The sequence below is a fragment of the Diuraphis noxia genome, unplaced genomic scaffold, assembly GCF_037042655.1.
Source record: "Diuraphis noxia isolate RWA-SAM2 unplaced genomic scaffold, SU_Dnox_SAM2 contig0005, whole genome shotgun sequence".
NCBI lineage: Eukaryota > Metazoa > Arthropoda > Insecta > Hemiptera > Aphididae > Diuraphis > Diuraphis noxia.
The window spans coordinates 34,568,173-34,587,735 of NW_028301715.1; the positions used below are offsets into that span (position 1 = coordinate 34,568,173).

The 19,563-nt window shown below is 31.5% G+C and overlaps 2 protein-coding genes across 3 annotated transcripts in view; one reads left to right on the forward strand and one right to left on the reverse strand.

Annotated features, from left to right (window-relative positions):
* The window catches only part of LOC107168479 (putative ATP-dependent DNA helicase HFM1), a 38,499-nt gene extending 31,100 nt beyond the window's left edge, over positions 1-7,399 (forward strand). Inside the window, exons 16-29 of the mRNA XM_089229744.1 lie at positions 62-159; positions 242-456; positions 1,534-1,754; positions 1,899-2,017; positions 2,115-2,242; positions 2,344-2,569; positions 2,646-2,709; positions 2,800-2,906; positions 3,055-3,109; positions 3,666-3,832; positions 4,010-4,064; positions 4,162-4,323; positions 4,748-5,265; positions 6,826-7,399. Coding sequence (XP_089085870.1) covers positions 62-159; positions 242-456; positions 1,534-1,754; positions 1,899-2,017; positions 2,115-2,242; positions 2,344-2,569; positions 2,646-2,709; positions 2,800-2,906; positions 3,055-3,109; positions 3,666-3,832; positions 4,010-4,064; positions 4,162-4,323; positions 4,748-5,265; positions 6,826-6,914 — 2,224 coding nt within the window. The 3' untranslated portion in view covers positions 6,915-7,399. The remainder of the gene's footprint in view (positions 1-61; positions 160-241; positions 457-1,533; positions 1,755-1,898; positions 2,018-2,114; positions 2,243-2,343; positions 2,570-2,645; positions 2,710-2,799; positions 2,907-3,054; positions 3,110-3,665; positions 3,833-4,009; positions 4,065-4,161; positions 4,324-4,747; positions 5,266-6,825) is intronic.
* An 8,090-nt stretch (positions 7,400-15,489) lies between these two features.
* Positions 15,490-19,563, reverse strand: part of nmo (serine/threonine-protein kinase nemo) — a 29,717-nt gene continuing 25,643 nt past the window's right edge. Inside the window, exons 5-9 of one of the 2 annotated variants that reach the window (XM_015517908.2) lie at positions 19,249-19,458; positions 18,862-19,050; positions 18,527-18,731; positions 18,324-18,417; positions 15,490-16,616 (exon numbers count right to left, since the gene is read on the reverse strand). In XM_015517908.2, the coding sequence (XP_015373394.2) occupies positions 16,607-16,616; positions 18,324-18,417; positions 18,527-18,731; positions 18,862-19,050; positions 19,249-19,458 (708 nt within the window). In that variant the 3' untranslated portion in view covers positions 15,490-16,606. Of the gene's footprint in view, positions 16,617-18,259; positions 18,418-18,526; positions 18,732-18,861; positions 19,051-19,248; positions 19,459-19,563 lie in introns of both variants that reach the window. The other variant, XM_089228191.1, reaches the window with a different exon arrangement.

A 19,563-nucleotide genomic window follows, 5' to 3' on the forward strand; every position in this document is an offset into this window, starting at 1 on the left:
GTTTACATTTATTCAATTGATTTTGTTTATGACTTCAAACTAATTTGTCCTTTTTTTATAGTCTTTTACAAGCAACCCTAGGGACGTTAAAAATTGCTGACAGTTCGCTAACACAAGATGCCAGTAAAATAATTTTAATTTCAACACGATTAACTAAAGGTATAGACAATAGACTGCAAGCTATAGTACTGTAGTATTAAGTGTCTATGTCACACGTGACTAAGATATTTATATGTTTCAGCCTTAAGAGATATCACGTTCAAAGGTACAAAATTTGAAACAGCTCGAGCCGCGTGCATTTTAGCAAAATGCGTGACGACGAAATTATGGGAGCAATCAAAGTTTGTTTCGAAGCTTATTCCAAGAGTAGGACAAGTCTTATCAGGAGATTTTGTATTAAATGGAAAAACTACATTAAAATCAATTAGAGATACAGATCCTAGAGATTTAGAACGGGTAAGTTGTGCAACTTAAGTGCATATTACTTAATGCGAAGTTATGTGCAAAACAGTTTGGATATCGTGTAGTGATTTTCCATGCAAAAAGTACCTAAGTACATCGTAGGTATCATGTGGATTAAATTAAATTTCAAATAAATGTTTTTTAATAATTTCTTAAACGTAAATTAGAGATTATTATTGAATATTTGAACTGATATTATCACTAATTGATTAATGTACCATGATATAATTAAGAAAATGATTATTATACATTTTGTTAATACTTTTTAGCTTTTGTCACGAGTATAGAAATATTACGTATTATTACAAATATTTTTTTTAACTATTTATTTACATCCTTTGACTAGTTTATTAATGAATATGATGTTTATATAGGTAGTAGGTACCTATAACCTAGTAACTTTTCCGTGTATATAATGTATAGACCCATAAATGGGCATAGAAATTGTAAAGATGACACCGCGTTTATAGGACGCATCTTTTTTATTTTATTATCCTTGACCTGAGAGTCAAACCACTTGCATGGTATAGGTTAAATGAAAAATAAAAAATGACAAATTTAATTTTAAAACTTAAAAATGTAATGAAGAAATTTAAAATTATTAATTGCTATTACCAAATACGTGGTCTATGTTGATTGATATTAAAGTACCTACAAACCAATAGCCAAAAACCGAAATACAGTTAATAATTTTTACAGGTAATATTTTTATGAGCAAAGATTCGATCTATGTGTAACGTGACAGAAAGATAATGAGTGTTTAAACTTCTTGTGTGGTTAAAATCTTTATTAATATCTAAAAAAAAAAAAAAAAAAATCCATTCAAATTGAGTAAAAAATACTTGTATTTTAAAATAGTTCCTTCTAAATTTTTCTATACTCAATTAAATTTATTATTTTGTTATAGTAAGTCGATGTTCAAAATCATAAAAATTAATCATTTTGCTACCGAACCTGTAACCTGTTAATTAAACACTTTTTATTAAAATATTACGAACATCAATATGCGAGTACCTTTTTGACATACTTTGTATAATAGGTAACGATTAAATTTTACTATTATTTTCCTAGATCCTTAATCGACAGCCTCCGTTTGGCAACCACATACATGACTTTATTCGACAGATTCCAAAATATAAAGTGCGAACAACTTTTGACGAAATTTCAGAACAAATTATCGTAACAATCTTTTTAATTGATACAGATAATATTTCAGCAAATGTGCTATATCAAACCGTATCGATTTTAGTGGGGGATTCTGAAAATCGTCTTCTAAAAGTTCAACAAATATGGTAGTATTATATTATTTATATCTATATATATATATCCATATAGGTATTCTTATTATAATTATATTATATATTATATTATATTCTTATTATAATTCTTATTATAATTATACGCTATTATCGTAAATAATCATTTTTTTTTTCTAGTAATGAAGAATTTTTGAAACAAAAAGGAGTTATAAATATGATTACATCATTACAAAATAAATTGTTTTTGGATACACCCAACTACGAAATTATTATTTGTTTGATAAGTGATTATTGGGGTATGTTTTAACATAATATTTTAATATATAAAATCATATTTTTTTTTTTGAATAATATTATTTTCAAGAGTAAATTCATATATCTGTTGGTTCGTAGTTGGGATCGATATTGAAATTAAGTTTAAACCAAGCAATCATGAAGAACATGTTAAAGAATCAATGAGTGAAGAAAACTGTAATGATGAATCACCGTTAAAAAATTTCCTCTCTCCGCCAAAAAAAAAAGTATTTTATTAATTTCATAATGTTTTTTTTTTATGTGACTGGTCATTTTAAGTATTATATATATATTTTTAATTTATCGAATTATTGTTGTACATTTGAAGAAGCGGACTTCGAGAGTAGCAAAACAAGGCGATAAAGATAAAATACAATTAAATATTAAAAAGTATTTGCATAACATTCCTTCGAAAGATCAAGACCCTAAAGTCATGAATATAACGTGCATGGAAGAGGATGCTGATGTTAAGCGTTGTGTCAATGAAAGTAGTGTTGCAACACATAGAATTGCAGGCGAAATGTTCGAAACACAAACTAATTGCCGAAACAATGGTAGAACATTTAAATTATTACCAGTAAACATTTTAAATCTTTAAATTCAATAATAAAACTGTTATTATTACTATAGGACAGTTAAATGAATATTTTAAATTCGACAAAGATAATTTAAATAACTATTTCTATTACGATGAGTAAGTTTTACATTTTCAAATATTGTGTTATAATATACCTACTATTATATAATTAAACACTGTTGCCTAAAGCATATCTTTGTATCAAAGGTTAATCAATGACGACGTATTCGGTGATTTATTCGTACCCGAAGATAATAAACATATCATCTCTAAGACATTTGATTCGGCGATAGAGAAGTGTTGTTTTAGCGAAAGTGAGTTTTTTAAATTGATATCCAATTTATTGTTATAGGAATATTAATTGTTTACTGAAAATTTAAAATTTAAAATTTTCGTTGAAATCTGTGTATGTAAGTGATATGTATATGGATATGAGTTTAACACGCGATATTTCTGGCTTAGGTACGAATCAAACAAATTGTTTGAAAAATAAAATTGGGACTGAAATTATCGAACCGTATGTATTATTAAATATTACAATTGTTTTGGTTATTATAACATATTAGTATTGTACTGTGGTTTAGTATATCTACTACTGTAACGGAATATTCCATAAAATTTTTCTGCACTGTCTAGTACATAATTAAAACATTACGATATACGCATATAATAAATGCAATGCTGTTATGTACTCCTTATTTTGTTATTATAGTGTACCTAGTGATAATAATTACAATTGATTCCAACACTGCTCCTGTAACGTAGAACAAATCATTACGGTTTATTCATTTCAATGCAGAACAATAGTATAATATATAATAAGTATAATAGGTACCTACCTGGTACATGTATGTAGGTTTCGGAATTAATTTTTAAATAATAACCATTTAGTCTTAAGTTTACCGTTTTTAGACATTATTAATGATACTTGATATTTTACGATGCGGTGTCGCATAATAACTATATGGAAGTTTAACGCTATTATCTATTATTACACAATATTCGTACAAAACATATTATCATCTGCTACAGTAGTGTCAGAAATTATGTATTTTTAATTATTTACTTTTCAGCATGCAATCGAAAGTCCCCAGAGGAGACGGTTGTTCGAATGAGAAATTAGAATACGATAAATCGATAATAGAAGAAAAATTGGGTGATGCTAATGTGGTGGCAGGTGAATGTCTCCCAGAATCTAATCAAGTCACCAGTGAAAATATAGATCAACATTACAGGGAAGGTAATTACTAATTTCAAGTTATTTTCTGGATGTAACATTAAAAAATGCGACTTAAATAGAAATATGCGTACATCTTTCAAATTCTCGTATGAATATCAATACAATTAACGCATATCTAGTGCTACTATTTACTTTTAAGTAGGTATCATAAATTATATTTTGGCTTATATTTTCCAGTAGATCAATTGCAAGCAAACAAAGAAAACGTTAATCCTTATAAATCGGAAATACGGTAAAGAAATATTATTACTATTCTCAAACTTTTTAAAACAACAAATAAATTTGATTCTTATTTACAATAATATCATTGTTTCATGGCGGCACTGCAGGGTGAAAAAACGCCTTCCGTTCGGTGTTTTTCAAAAATATCACGTAGAGAGCAAACAGCACGAAATCTCGTCAATACCGACAACCATTGGATTTGACGGAAAACAGAAATTTTTTGTGGATTCAAAAACTGTGAATAAAAATCGTCCCGTGTTTTCTTCAAGGTATATTTCGTACAGTAATATTATGTCGATATAAAATAAAAATAAAACAGTGTTGTTTAAATTCAGTGCATACTGGCCGATAGTCAGTATATTCTGATTTTTTGAGTGTTCAATAGTCCAAGGGCACTCCCTAATAATATATTTATAGATAAAGTGAATATAGGAATGATTATAGCACTAATATTATTACATTAATATTTGTTAGAAAGTCAAAATATTAAAAAAAAATTAATTAATAGGTATACCTATTATATACTAGCTAATGGAATTATTATATATTTTCTTATACTTATTATTATTATTATTTCTTATGTTCTGATCTGCACTTTTTTCCTCAAATATAATATGTTTGTTCGAAATAAGAAATTTTAGACTCCCGTCGTTTGAAAACTTTATATTTATTATTAAATAAAATTATTTTTAGGACGCCAACGACGACGAGGAATCAGTGGGATAACGAATTTGATCAAAATTTCTCGACGTTAAATGTTGAACCTGTGTGGAAGGACGACGTGGTTGTGGGTCGATTGTCTCGCCAAATAGAAAACAATTTGAAGGCCCCTTTCGATTTCCGAGTTGACCGGGGCGCGGAAAATCTACCCGAAGTAGCTGCGATCCGTCGCAACGAATACTCAGCAGACACATTGGTTCCGGTCCATCATGGTGGTCAGCAGACGAGACCGGATGTAGGAGTTTTTGAGGTACCGATCGCCCGGACACCGAGATTCAGTGATCGTGTTGGCGGTAAAATGACACTAGACAAATATTTTCGAGCAGCCAAAACTTCACGGCGGCTACGAGATCTAAATTTCAGAACGTTTTATACGTCAACATCAGACGTGAAAAGTCCTGCTGAAAGACCGTTATCCGACCCAGCAGCACAGCAAAAGACTGCAAGACTCGGAGACGAGAAACTGTCGCTCGCTAACCGTTTTCTCCACCGTGAGTATTAAAAATTGTTTACGTCCGTTTCAAAAACCACACTTTTCTTCTCGTCATTAGTTATGTCATGTTTGTGCTAAAATTAAAAATTAAACTGAATCAATAATAATTACTTCCTAACTTAATGTAGGTATAGCGAATAGGTATTTAACCTTAGGTAATATTTTTTAGTGATTTATTTTCTTATGATTCGTATTGATTAAACAAGGTATTTTCCAAGGGAAATTTTCTACGTGCATCGTCGTGACTCACAAATATGCTAAAAATTGATTTGGTAAGTACTAGGCCATGCTAGGTGATCAGATGTACTATTATCCCACCTCCAATAATAGGTATACAACATATAATTCATAACATTGGCTCGTTTTCATCATTATAAAATTATAGTGGTTATTATTTTCCAGCACACTATTATAATGACATAAATAACGGTTAAACTGTGCAAGATGATAATAATAAATAATAATAAGTCAAATTAATTTGTTGGCACACAGACACTTAGCTATAGGCTATACTATATACATAGTCTTATCGATTATGTAATTCGCGTGAATAACCCTTCGCCGCCGCCGTAAGTCATGTGATTTCCGCCGGTTTATTGACATCAAAAGAATGTTTATATTACTACAAAACACGATACGATCGCTCCGGTGAATATTGTTTTCGTCATTCCTCCGACTGCTGCATCTCCGATATTGTTTTTAACCGTTCTCTCGCGACGGATGCGTTCTCGTATTCGTGTATATGGGTGGAAGGATGAGCTGGTGCACAATCTGACGATCATGATGTGAGGTAGTGCTGCATTTACGTGTATGTTACGTCAGGAGCTCATTTACCTCATCATTTTGGTGGGAGAGGATAATTTGTGTTTCGTTATATTTTACAATCTCTACCAACTATTTTTTGATATTTGTATTGTTTTGGTCATGTTTTATATCGTTCAAGTCCTTGTTATAATTATAACATAAACTCGCTCAAATAAATAATATACATATACTACTTTTTCTATAACATTCATTCAAGTTTATGCATTTTTTTGTGCTGGTACGGTTACTACCTTGGCGTCTAGATGCCACAGACAGTGAAATAACTGAGTTACACACACTCCGCATCTAGGCTAGCACAAGAGGGTGAGTCTAGACGCTGCATGAAGCCTCACCAATCTACAAAAGTAAAGATCATCTGGTGGTAGGTAGTATAATTTTATTAAGTTGACATATATAAATATTATAACTAAAAACAATAATATGAATTTAAAGTATGTTTTGGAAATTTAAATACAATCTAAATTAAATATAGTAGGTAATCTTACTTAGTTATACACACTATTGAAAAAAATAATAAACGAATTAATAAATAACTAAACCAAAATAAACGAAAATAAAACACTATCTAACTATGACCTAAGCTCTTGCAGGGTCCCACCCCTTTATTACGCTCTCCAGCCGATGAAAAACATTGGCGATTTCCATTTAAATCACAAAGGCATGTTGAACAGTGATGTTGTGTATAAAATAGAAATTAGTAAATTAATCATCGTTTTTTTATTGTGTGTTTTAGACGATCTGAGAAACTCACGTGACACCGCGGATACCATACAGCGTTTGAGTTGTTATTTCCCATCGACCTCAAAGGACTTAAAAGGTTAAAAGGTAAATAATACTCATACTCGTGACCGGATTCAAATTGTTCTTTAATACTTGAAGCATTTCATTTATATAATATAATAATTATACATAAGTACATCGTGATTATAGGAGTACATTAAATATGCAGTAAAACATATATACAAAGCTTTACCGTCAGGTTGCTTGTTGTTTTGTATATTCACATGATAACTTTTAAAATTAGTTTTTTTCTTGTACTCTGTTAAATCCCTAGCCCATTTCATAAGTTTTTTTAAAAACGTACGCTTTTCGTTTTTAATTTCCTAAAATTGTTAAAAATAATAACTTAAATAAATTTAAAAAATTTGTTTTTAATTTATTGTGTGCAAAGTATTATACTATTGTCAATTTGATATACTATATATATATATATATATATTAATATTATTTGTAAATCAATTTACCTATTGAAACATACAACTGCATCTAAACCATATTATATTTAAATTAGTCCAATAAATACTATATTAATATAAGTATAAACTATGTTATATATACAAAAATAAATAAACAAATATATTAAAATATGTTCGTTAATTATTTCACAATGCATAGAAAACATTAGTCCAAATGATTAAATATACAATAAACTGCATAGTGGTAATATCAGCGTGATTACACAATATAGGTAATTACTAATTGACTAATTTCAGTTTTTTTTTTCTTTAAACATTATCAAACATTTTTATGATCGGTCAAAAAGTGTTAAAAGGTAATAAAATCCTAAGTTCTGAGTATAGTATTATAGTAGCTTAAAAATAATAAAAATACATAAACTTAGGTACGGCATAAAAATACGTATACGGGCCGCGGAGTAAGCAAAATATGGCAAGTGCGTGTTTTAATTGAAACTATAATTAGTAATTGAAACCATTATTCCTGGTCCAGGGGGTCTCCTAGCTCCCTATATACGCCACTGCAGTGGCCACATAAAGTAATATTAATAAATGACGGTTAAACTGGACGCGTATAATATCGTATGCGTATATGCAGTCAGAACACCTTTGAGCTGTCTGATCAATTTTTTTTCAATCTTCCATCGTTTTGTGTTGTTGGTCTTGTCCGTGCGTACCTAATACTTACTGCAGGTTATATAATTTTACCGTCGTCGTTTCGGCTCATTCGTTATTTTACCCGTTACTCGTGTCAGCGCATAATTATCCGAATTGCACTGACCGAGCCACCGGTGAGCTGCATCGGCTACAGTGTCGGACAAACGGTCGCCGGCCGGTGCAACTGATGTAAAGCACCTAAAAATTATTTTTATGATTTTCCGCACAAGTATTACAATAATGTGTTATGACGATGGTGTTATATACGACCGGTGTGCATAATAATAGGCGTATGAAATTGTGGGCAGGCGCATAATATAAATATTATAATATATTATTTACCGCTGTCGGTAGGTACATATATTGTGATGACGTGCGCGCTTGTAGGTATATATTATAATTATAATATCGTCGAGACTTGGCGAGATACAATACCGTGAGTATATATGCCTACATTATATATCGCTCACGAACAATCAATAACCTTTCAACTCTCATCGTGTAGGTAGTTATATATAGGTGTGTATATGTATTACAATATATATATATATATATATATAATATACATATAGCTAGCTAGGTTCGCCTCGGAAGTAATACATTACACACATATCTACACGATGTATATATATGTTACTGTAAAATCAACGAATCACACGCGTTATATATAGGAAATGCAGTAATACGTATATATATTATTATATATGCTGTGTACCGTTATATTGCAGTTATGGCTATAGAAGACGACGCAACGCGGTGCCAATGTATCGTATATAGGTATATAGCTGCACGGGTGGTATATAGGTATATACCTGCAGTGGTATACCGCTCGTGGGCTATGCAAGATTATACATTATGTTATACTGTTGTATGGCGTGTCGATGCGTCGGACTCAATACATTATTGTTACACAACTGCAGCAGTCATCGTTTGTAAAATAAAATAATTATTGTGATTGTTATTATATCACCGCTCAACGCTGCATGTGCAGGTACCATTACAGTAAAAACGATGCGAGCACTGCGGTATCTGCGGTATATACCATTATTCCCGTCTCCATTGTCCCCATATACGATTATAGTTGTTATTTTGTTAAATGTTTTTTTTTTTTTTTTTTTTAAACAACGAAACGCGATACAATATATTTCTCAGCGTCAAGTACGCGCGTCTTGTTGGCTATCTACCGAGTGTGTAGAGTATATTATACGACCGCAGTCGAATACGATAACTGCAAATTAACAACGGTATTGTATTCGTATAGGTAATTGATAACATTATATTGTGCGTTACATATACGCGCATCGTGTATAGGCACAGATTATATAATATTATTCAACGGTTCCCAACCCTCTTAGGGCACCGCGAGCTCATTTAAGGGGCACCACGGCTCATCTGAGGGTGAAAATAATTATTAAATTATATATTAAAAATTTATTGTAGTTGAAAAAACAAAAAATTATTTTACGTACAAAATTACTTAGAATGCTATCTGTATATTCAATATTAAATATAGTGTTTCTAATAATATGTGTCGAATAATTCAATACTGTGCCTGCCCAAGATACGGGCGAACCGGCCGGTTGCCGGAGGCGCTACTTTTTTAGGGGCGCTTTTAATATACGAATATTTTATAAATTTTAGCGTAATATTTATTCAAATTGACAATAATATAGCTAAATGACTAAGTTATCTATGACGAAATATTCTGTTATATATATTTTTTTTTTTAGATTTTACTCCACTTTCCAGTTTTTATCATTATATACGTCTATAAATTGTATCCAAATAAGTTTTGCCTTCCTTTACCTATTCATAAATATAAGAATTTTAAACAAAATATGTAGGTAAGTATAAAAAGGTATTAAATGTATTATGGAGCATTTGATTAATGGCGCCTTTCAAAAAATTGCCCGGGGCGTCAAAATACCTTGGGCCGCCCGTGATTCAATAATAGATAAAAACATTGCCAAACTTTCCAAAAATAAGCAGTCTCAAATATCTCATTAATTATTAGTTTTTCACTATTACAACAGAATTTTTTTTTTAATCTCAACAATAAAATTATAATTTATTAATAATATGTTCAATAAAATGATTTAAATCAGTTATGAATGAAAACTAGTGTTTGTTTTCATCACGTTTCTTGTGATATTCACAGAAGGGCACCTAACAAAATTTGTAAAAACAATAGGGCACCGTTTGCTAAAAAGGTTGGGAACCGTTTAATTATTATTTTTTTATAATTTTATTTTTATTTTTATTATTTATTAAATTAATTAATTTTTATATAATCTGTGGTATATAGGTATGACATGCGAAAGACAAAACGATATAGCACTCTCGTTTGATATGAACCCGCCACGCGTACCGCACATAAACATATAAATATATTAATTAAATGTCTATGGTACCGCACCACCTGTTGCCGCCACCGTGTCGCAGGTCCTGCTAGGACGTTGCTTGAGTTTTTTTTTTGTTTTTTATCGACCAATTCACTTTTAAAATAGCTGACAGTTGGAATAGTCAAAAGATCGTGAGCGACACATAATCAGGTCATCATCTGCAGCGTGCTAGTTAATATTATATTATAATTTGCTATTATGATGACGATTGATAACGTGATATCATTACGATAAAATATTATTCAAAAATCATTTTTGATTAACATTTGCCATTTGGTAATAACCATTTTTATACTTTACTTCAGAGTTTAGATCGAATCCCACCCGTATTCATGACACTGTGTTGATTAATTGTTAACTCATTAACCCTATTTCAATAATTTATTTTTAATCGTTGTTGTTGTTAATGGCGGCAAAATAAAGGAGGTCGTGTTTTGTGCTTATATCGCATTTCAATATTCATACAATATCGTAAACCATAGGCTTTCCGATTCATTAACACACTGCGTATATATGTAACAGCACACTGCTGTTGTAGTCTCAGTCACCGATACCGTTCAGTAGGTATAAGCAATAATAAGCTGTAGGTATATAAGACATAAGTATTTACACATGGCGGTATTGTGTTCCATAGATAATTATTATAACTATACGTAAATTTCAAATTTTCAGCAGGGGCCGGTGCCACGAGTCGGAAAACTTAATAATTTTTTTCATCATCGAGTGGAAATGTGAATTTGAGCGATTACGGTTTTTAAGCAAATTAAAAAAAATAAAAAAACTACCGGTGGGAAGACAGGTATACCTAATGTACATTATTCAATTTTAAGTACACTGCAACATTGCCAACATTATAATGATATGATCCCGGTGCACTGCACACAAGCGTTTTATGATATAGTATAGGTACGGCGACTGATGGTGTAGTACAGGGGTGGCCAACCGGTCGATCGCGACACCCTTTCGCATTTTCTTAAATTTTTGAACCTTTTTCAGAAAACAAATAAAATATTTATTTTTTTTTGTAAATTTGTGTATCTTTGTATATCCTAGTCTCGCATCCTAGATCGCAGTCTATCAAAGTTGGCCAGCACTGGTGTAGTATATCGTGCATAGTTGTGTGGACGTTTTCGATCGCAACATTATTGTTGGCTGGCACACATACAGATGGTCCACCTGTTGTACGTATAGGTATATAAATAAAATAGCATTTTTTTCTTAGCGCGCACGTATCACATATCATTACATAATAATATATATATAGAGGACGTCCGCGGCGACGTTATAGTCTGTCGTTCACGTCTGTCCGCCCGTCCATCATAAAATAATATTATATGCTACACGCAGTCCGCAGTCTCTCGGGTCCGGCTCGGTGTATATTCGATGTGTGTTAGGTGTCACATTGGAGGCTCGGATACAGTCCTATTTTGATCCTATCAAAGAATCTGGATCATTTTAGATGAATACATCGACACTGTATAGGGACTTGAAAATGCGTCGTTAAAACAGGTCACGGGGGACTTCAATGCGAGAGGCACCATGCGCACCTTCGAGCCGGTGTATATACAGTGCGGGCTGGTGTACGATATACGGTGTACACAGTCTGCAGTATACGGCATGTACGGTGGAGTAACTGAGTAATAAATTGTCGGAGATCGCAAATTATGTTTACTAATCAAAATCAAAACCCTGAGCTCTACCAACCCTAAGAGTTTAAAAATATATTTGCATTCTATTAATACCTGATTATTTGTTTTTACACAAGTCTCAAGACTCGTTTAATGGTTTAAAAACAAATTGTGATGAGTATAGTGTACACTATGATGTAGATCCTAAATATAATTCCTATAAACACATCTGTGTAGTTATTTTACGAAGGCATATTACTTAGTGTAAGCGCGTTTCATCATTATTTTTAAATTAAAGTTAAATTGGTTGTTCGCTATCTGGCGGTTTTCCCATACAAAGTAGTAATGAAAATCTCCCAGTTCCTCAAAAAGTCCATTGTTGGAAGGTGTCCGTTAAGAGAGGTTTATCTGTTTATAAATGTATATATTATTTATAATATACCTGTAGAGTGTAAAGGATACGAAAGGAACCGCAATTGACTTCCTGCTAACACACATTTTTATATGTATTGTTTCATACAGTTTTTTATTAATTTTAAACAAATAGCATACAGAACTTGGTTTTAGATTTTAAGATGGAAATGTATCAAACAAATATTAAAATAATTAGGTATTGGAAAAAAAGACCGGTGATTGTTTGTAATGGTAATGATTTTGTCCAAAAAATTAATAGTCCATTTGAACAAGTGAAATTATTTTTTGCTGCATAAGATAAAAACCCTGTGATTTTGTTGCGCACGTTTTAAAAAATGTATTTCTGTTATGATTTCGTTTTAAGAATTTCATTATTAATTACCTATTATGTATTTTTATGTGACTTTATTTTTCAATCGACAATGTACGTTGATAAACAATATAAAAATTAATTTACTCATAAACTTATTCATACTTATCCACCCAAACGTATTTCTTGTCAAATAAACACTTGCTCAATCGGTACATAATTATTCACCCAAACGGATCACATTTTATGTCGAATCGTCCAAACGGTCTACGCACGACTGTGGTGTACCTCAGGTAGCCTATCTCTGACGCCGTTTGATATCATAAGTAAATATTAAATAAAATATAAATTATGTACCTGCCTAAAAAATATGATTTTGATTTAATTTTCGAACATTTTCAATAAAAGGTAGGTATTCATAATAATATAATGCATAGAGAAAAGAAAAACTATTCACCACAAAACCGTTAGTCATGTTATAAAAACACTTATCAAAACAATGGTATAAAGTGTTTTCTGTAAAGAGCAGTCATGAAAAATCCTAAAAGCAACTATGAAGAAAATAGAAGTTTTTGAAACTTAGAGTTGGAGAAGAACCTAAAGAATGTTAAAAATCTATTGGACCGATTGGTTGTCAAATAATTAAGACGTTAATCGGAAAATACGAGAAGGAAATCGATATGGAAATCAATAACAGAGAGGATAATATAGGGGACACCTCCAAAGATATAATGCATGTTTAACATATCTAATTGAAAGAAAAGTTGAGAGAAACCCAAGAAGAAGAAATCCAATACAGACTTATATGAAGAAAATCGTGTTGGATTTAGATGAAGGATCTTACGGAGGATTGAAAAAAGTTACTATGGGTAGGGAAGAGAGGGAGAAAACATTTCATTAACGAATCCATCTACAGATCGGAAAAATAACTATTGCGAGCTTTTACATGGTATTGGATACACAAATATTATAATACATTATACCATTCTAAAATATACACCATTTCTAATAAGTTAATTTCTCCTTAAAACTGTGTGATTTTTTGGTCATGCTTTACTGAACTTTATACTAAACGAATATGACGAATAGGATCTAAACTTTAAGCTCACTTGGTAATTAGATATAATACATTTTTTGTTAATACATGATTCACTGACTGAAATGACTTTTCGAGAAAAAAATTTAACCCCTCATCCTCCACCGGTAAAAATCCGAATCACTCAAATTGTATGCCTGTAAGTTTTTGATCTTATTAAAAAAAAAAGAATTCGTTACGTTATGTGACTAGACAGTTACAAATATACTTCATAAGTAAACGTGATATTTTCAAGTTGGTGGATGTTCATTATTAAAATAATTAGTCTGTGCGTAGTCTGTAAAAATCGCCTCAGCTGTACAACGCATACGATTTATGCCTTATCGAGCACGGTCGTCGCATTGCTGAAGCATTTCGTTTCGAATTTTCAACGGGTTGTCTGCTGCAGTAAAAAGCGTTTTGAGAAAGTCAAATCTGTCCTTCGTTTTGTCGTTTTCTCTCCACCGAGCTGGAAATGTACAGACTGAGAATTAAGTGAACTAATGGAAGTGTGCGGTTAGAGAAATTGGGCCATAACTATCCTACAACAATAGGTAGGTATGATAAGTTGTTATTGTGACAAAAGCCAAAAGGTTTAAGAACAGAGTTTAAAAAAAGAGATTTCGACTATAAGAAATGAGATACTCATCTGTTCTGTTCAGCGAAAGAACACGCCAAAAGTAGTTCCCCCGTGCAACATCCCGTCATGGCGGAACCAGAGTGACACGGAGGGATGCTCAGAATCGTTGTGTCCTCTCGCTGAACTAATTATGTTTCACCCGAGATACGGTGAAACGATCTTTATTCCGTTTTAATACTGAGCACATAGAAGTCGGAGGCTTGCCTTCCATTTTCCATGTGAAAATTAATAAAGTAAATACACAAAATTATAGAACTAAAGAAACTCGATTATAGTACCTACTTAAATAACATATATTGTATAAATTGTATTTTGAGAGACATGAATAGAATGCATATAATATACTAATTATAGGGTACCTATATACATTACCTCGAATCTCTCAAGTTAAAAAAAAAATCTGCAGGCATATATAATATTGAATTTATAACTCCCCCACTCATGTGTTAAGAATATTTAAAATCACATTAATATACAAATATTAATATATATATAGAACCAAACGATAAAATATTCGCCTGCAGAGGCAGTACCGCGTTTCGTCATATCAGGCCGAAGACCGAATGCCGAACGATTTTCTCTGGTTTGCAAAGTGTCTGGAAAAGAAAACCGTCGGGTAACCCAGGATGGGGAAAGGTGTTTTCCCTTCAATAGGGGCGCGGAATCATTTTCTACGAGCTATACCTAACCTAACCCAAAATTCCACGTGTAAAACAGCCACTAAAGAGAAGCTTGATCGTTGAAAAAGTGTATAATAACACAATGAACACACGAACAGAAAATATTGGTTAGCACCAAAATTCCACTAGGTATAGTATTAAGGAAATCGTTGGCTAAAAACTAAATTTTTTATTTAATTAGTAATTCATTGTGTCGTTTTACCTAATAATATAGTCGCAGTTTTTACGGTACATAATAATATTTTATATTAGGTATACTATGATGATATTATAGTTTTTGCAAACAAGTTTGCATGAATACATCATGTAAAATAATATCATTGGCAATGCAGCACGGGAAGAAACAAAAACAGAAATGTATTATTTAAATTTAATAAATCACCCGCTCTATTTATGTTAACATAAAAAAAAAAAAATCAAAATAATAATTCACACAGCTATTACAAATATCATGTTTCAAAAATCTGTGAAATAATATAAATATATAGGTATATATTATTATATATTATAATATTACAGTCCGACCCGTACAGATGGTTACTTAAAAACTAACACTCCGAATGTATGCAGTATGTGTTATTTACGCGTATTTTGGATACAAAATAATATATACGTCGATTGAACAATACAGAAATGAATGGAGAAAAAATAAAATAAAAATAGTGACATTACTATTATTACTATACAGCATGGTAGTTTTTCGGGTTCGCGAAAAAGTACATGACAATTAAGTGCGAATCACATATTATTATAATACACATTTAAATTGTACAAATAATTATTTACATTACGAAAAAAAAAACACTTGGACACGTTATTTACAAAAGTATTTTCTGCGCAGACGCGCGCGTTGTCGTATTCGTCTTTTACTGCGTTACTATTACATATATATAATTAAAAAATAAAAATACACGTATTTTCGATACATTACGTTTAACAACCGTTTAAAGTGATGTTACGTCTCAAAACTGATGGCGTTTAACGTCTATGTATATGCTGTTAATATCATTACCGGATGAGTTATCTTTAAAAAAGAGTATAATTTTTTTTTCACATTTATAAAAAGGTACGTTTATATAATATTAGTAAACATCGAAAATCAGAGCTTGATATCATTAATAAGTGGTTAGTGGTGTAATGATTCAGTTTCATCGTTGGTAAAAAAAAAATTTAAAATTATAATAATTATAAGAAAATAAACGTACTAAAAAAGAAAGTTGGGTACTGAGCTTCATTCAATCGTCTAAATAAGTAAAAATCAAGCATTTTGCTCACACATACAAAAAAAGAAAAAAATTCAGGACTATGTACATATTTTTTTTTGTTTAATCTTCTTGTCTCAATTTCATTGTGTTATATTCATTCAGTCTCGGTCTCGGGGGGCGCAATTTGAGATCCGGTTATCACGTTAATATATATATATATACAATGTAGATACATATAAATATAGGGAAATAAGGCAGTCTGCTCCGATCAAACATCACTGAAACACGAGAAAAATCAATTATTAAAACATTTTTATTGCAGTATGTTAATTAATATCACGCCATTAGACAGTAATAATAAAAATTATCATAAATAAAATAAATATGATTGAAGGGCATATTTTTTGTACATAAAACGAGCTCCATTGAAACTGAAAATGACTTGCCTTTGTGGGAAAACTCTCCAAGTTATGTTATATTTTTACTGTACAGTGTAGACCACAATATCATTACACAACATAATATATTATTATTATCTATTAAAAGACGTCCATGCTCTAACTGGCGTTATCGCCCGGAAACCGTACAAATAGTGTAATGGGGGAAATAAACGTTATCATTTAAAAAAAAAAAACCGAGGGCGGGGACAATAAATGAAACAAATCGATATACCGCACTAAACGAGGACATATTTGGTCTAACAACACAATATTGAAGTGCAGCTGTCATCACAAAATACATGCACAATATATTAAATACACACACACACACACACACACACATTTATATAATAATATTTATCACCGAAAAATATATAGAAATATTTTTTACTACTATAGATGTATGCGTTAGAAAATAGCAAAAATGCATGTTATAATTATAATTACATGAATATTGTTGACAAATGACAGTGTTAAGTATTCAATTTCAATATTAGAGTTTAAATTACATACGCCAAATTTTTCGTAAGTCAAAAACTAGTAGTGTAGCATAAAGTCAAAAACAAACAGCATTTCTCATCAGTCATCACTATTTATAATATATATTATAAATATATACGTTAGAGAATTGCATACCTAGTTTTTATACGGATTTTCTATGTAAATTATTTATTTTTAAGCAGTGAATATAGACGTTTTATTTAAATATTTAAAGGATAATAATAAAATAAATCGTAGAAAATATTATTTAGGTCGATTCTTTGAAAACATGTACGATTTGAATCCTAATTAAATTAATAAAAACAATTTTTTTTCTAATTTAAAAGTACCCACTTAAAATATTCCAGTATTTATTGTTTTATTATATAAAAATGTTATCAACATTTTAAAAGTAATAAAATCGTTCTTTAGTCTTAACAATATTTATTTGATGTATAAAAACATTAAAAACCTAAGATTTGTTAAATTATTTTTGGTTTAATCCAACTCTAACAAAACACATTGGGATACTTTGAAAATAATGTACGAGTACATTGCGATGTTCGTCATATTTAAAAATAACAATTTTTTTTAAGCAATTATAAATTTTTATGCCGAAGTTACTAATACTGTGCAACAGTAAAACATTATGAAGTACCTAACCGTAAACTAAATCAACGAAATATTTCTCACATATACCCATAAAATAGGACCTATACTTAACAATATTATTTTAAAACCAAAACCGTTAAGTCACGTTTGTGCACATTCACGAACCGATTAAAAAGTAAAAACTTTGTCAAAATTATTAAATAAAAGTAGAAATAAAATTATGTACGTCTGGATACATATTATGCCGAAATGGCAACATACCAATGCATTAATACATAAATGTATATTTGAAAGATAATAGTTAATCGTATACGTGCTATGCCGAGATATTATTAAAATGTATGTATATATGCAATATGTATACTATATATATATATATATATAGGTACCGGTTAATCGAGGTGTAGTTTTATTTGGTGATTCGGAAGAGTTGGACGTTTCTCATAGCCTTACCTTGAGAAACTTTTAAATGCCGCCGACTGGGGATTTATGCACAAAGGCACTCGGTGACTGCTCAACTGGTCGCCGATAAACTTGTGAAGTTCCTCTGTAAATCATAAAGATTTAGTAAAACAAAAATATATATTATACAGCACTATGCATAAAACTACAATTTATTATGCAACGACACCCTAGTGCGTATACACGTCGTGTACCTTTGACTTGTTGTACATTCGACATTTTCTTCTCCCATTTATCGTCGAACGTTTGCGGCGCCACCGGTTCGTAATCCATACAGAAATGCCGGAGACCAGTCAACGGTACCGTAAAACAGCATTTGCACATGCAGCTATGATACCTGAGACGGCCCTCGTCTATGTAAGGATGGACCAGCGCGTCCATAACGGACATCCTTTTGTCCTGAATGTCAGTAAACACAAAACAGGACGTTAATAAAGAGAACAAAAATACATAGCGACACGTGGTATTCCAAGCTATACCTAAGGAGGCTATTACAATGGCTTATTCCAGACTGTACGTTAACACTTACCGGGTTGAAAACTAGCATCTGGGAAATCAGGTGAACTGCCTCATGCGTCATCAACGTAGACAAAGAGTACAACAGAGACATGGACGGTTTCTTCATACGTCGTATGAGCATGTGGGAACGGGCGGCCGGACACGCGTGGGCCATGTCTTCCATAGTCGGCGTTCCGAGCAAGTCCGTTATCAATTCCAACTGTGAAAATGGCAACCATATAAATAAGTTCAAGTATGCATGCATTTGATATTATTAGTATTGTCATACACGTATCATCGAGTATGCGCATGAAATTTACTATTATTTACTATAATATAATAGGTATTATGACACCAAAATGGTGATTATATTTCCTACACCCAGGTGCACTTAACTAGGGGTATTTGGGTGACTTACTTGTTGAACCGTGTCTTGGCCTTGAAACAGTATCCGCCTGGTAACGAGTTCGGCAAATATACAACCGACGCTCCACACGTCTATGGCTGATGTGTAGTGTTTGGCTCCCATCAGTATTTCCGGCGCCCTATAATATTGTGTCACCACTTCTTGAGTCATGTGTTTGGTCTCATCTGGTTCTTCTACTCTGGCCAAACCAAAATCACAAATCTACAAAAACGTGAAATGTGAAAACCATTATATAAAGTATTGTATGATGTAATTATATATATATACACAAATAACAAATGTAACAGCCTTTAAACCAATCAGGCA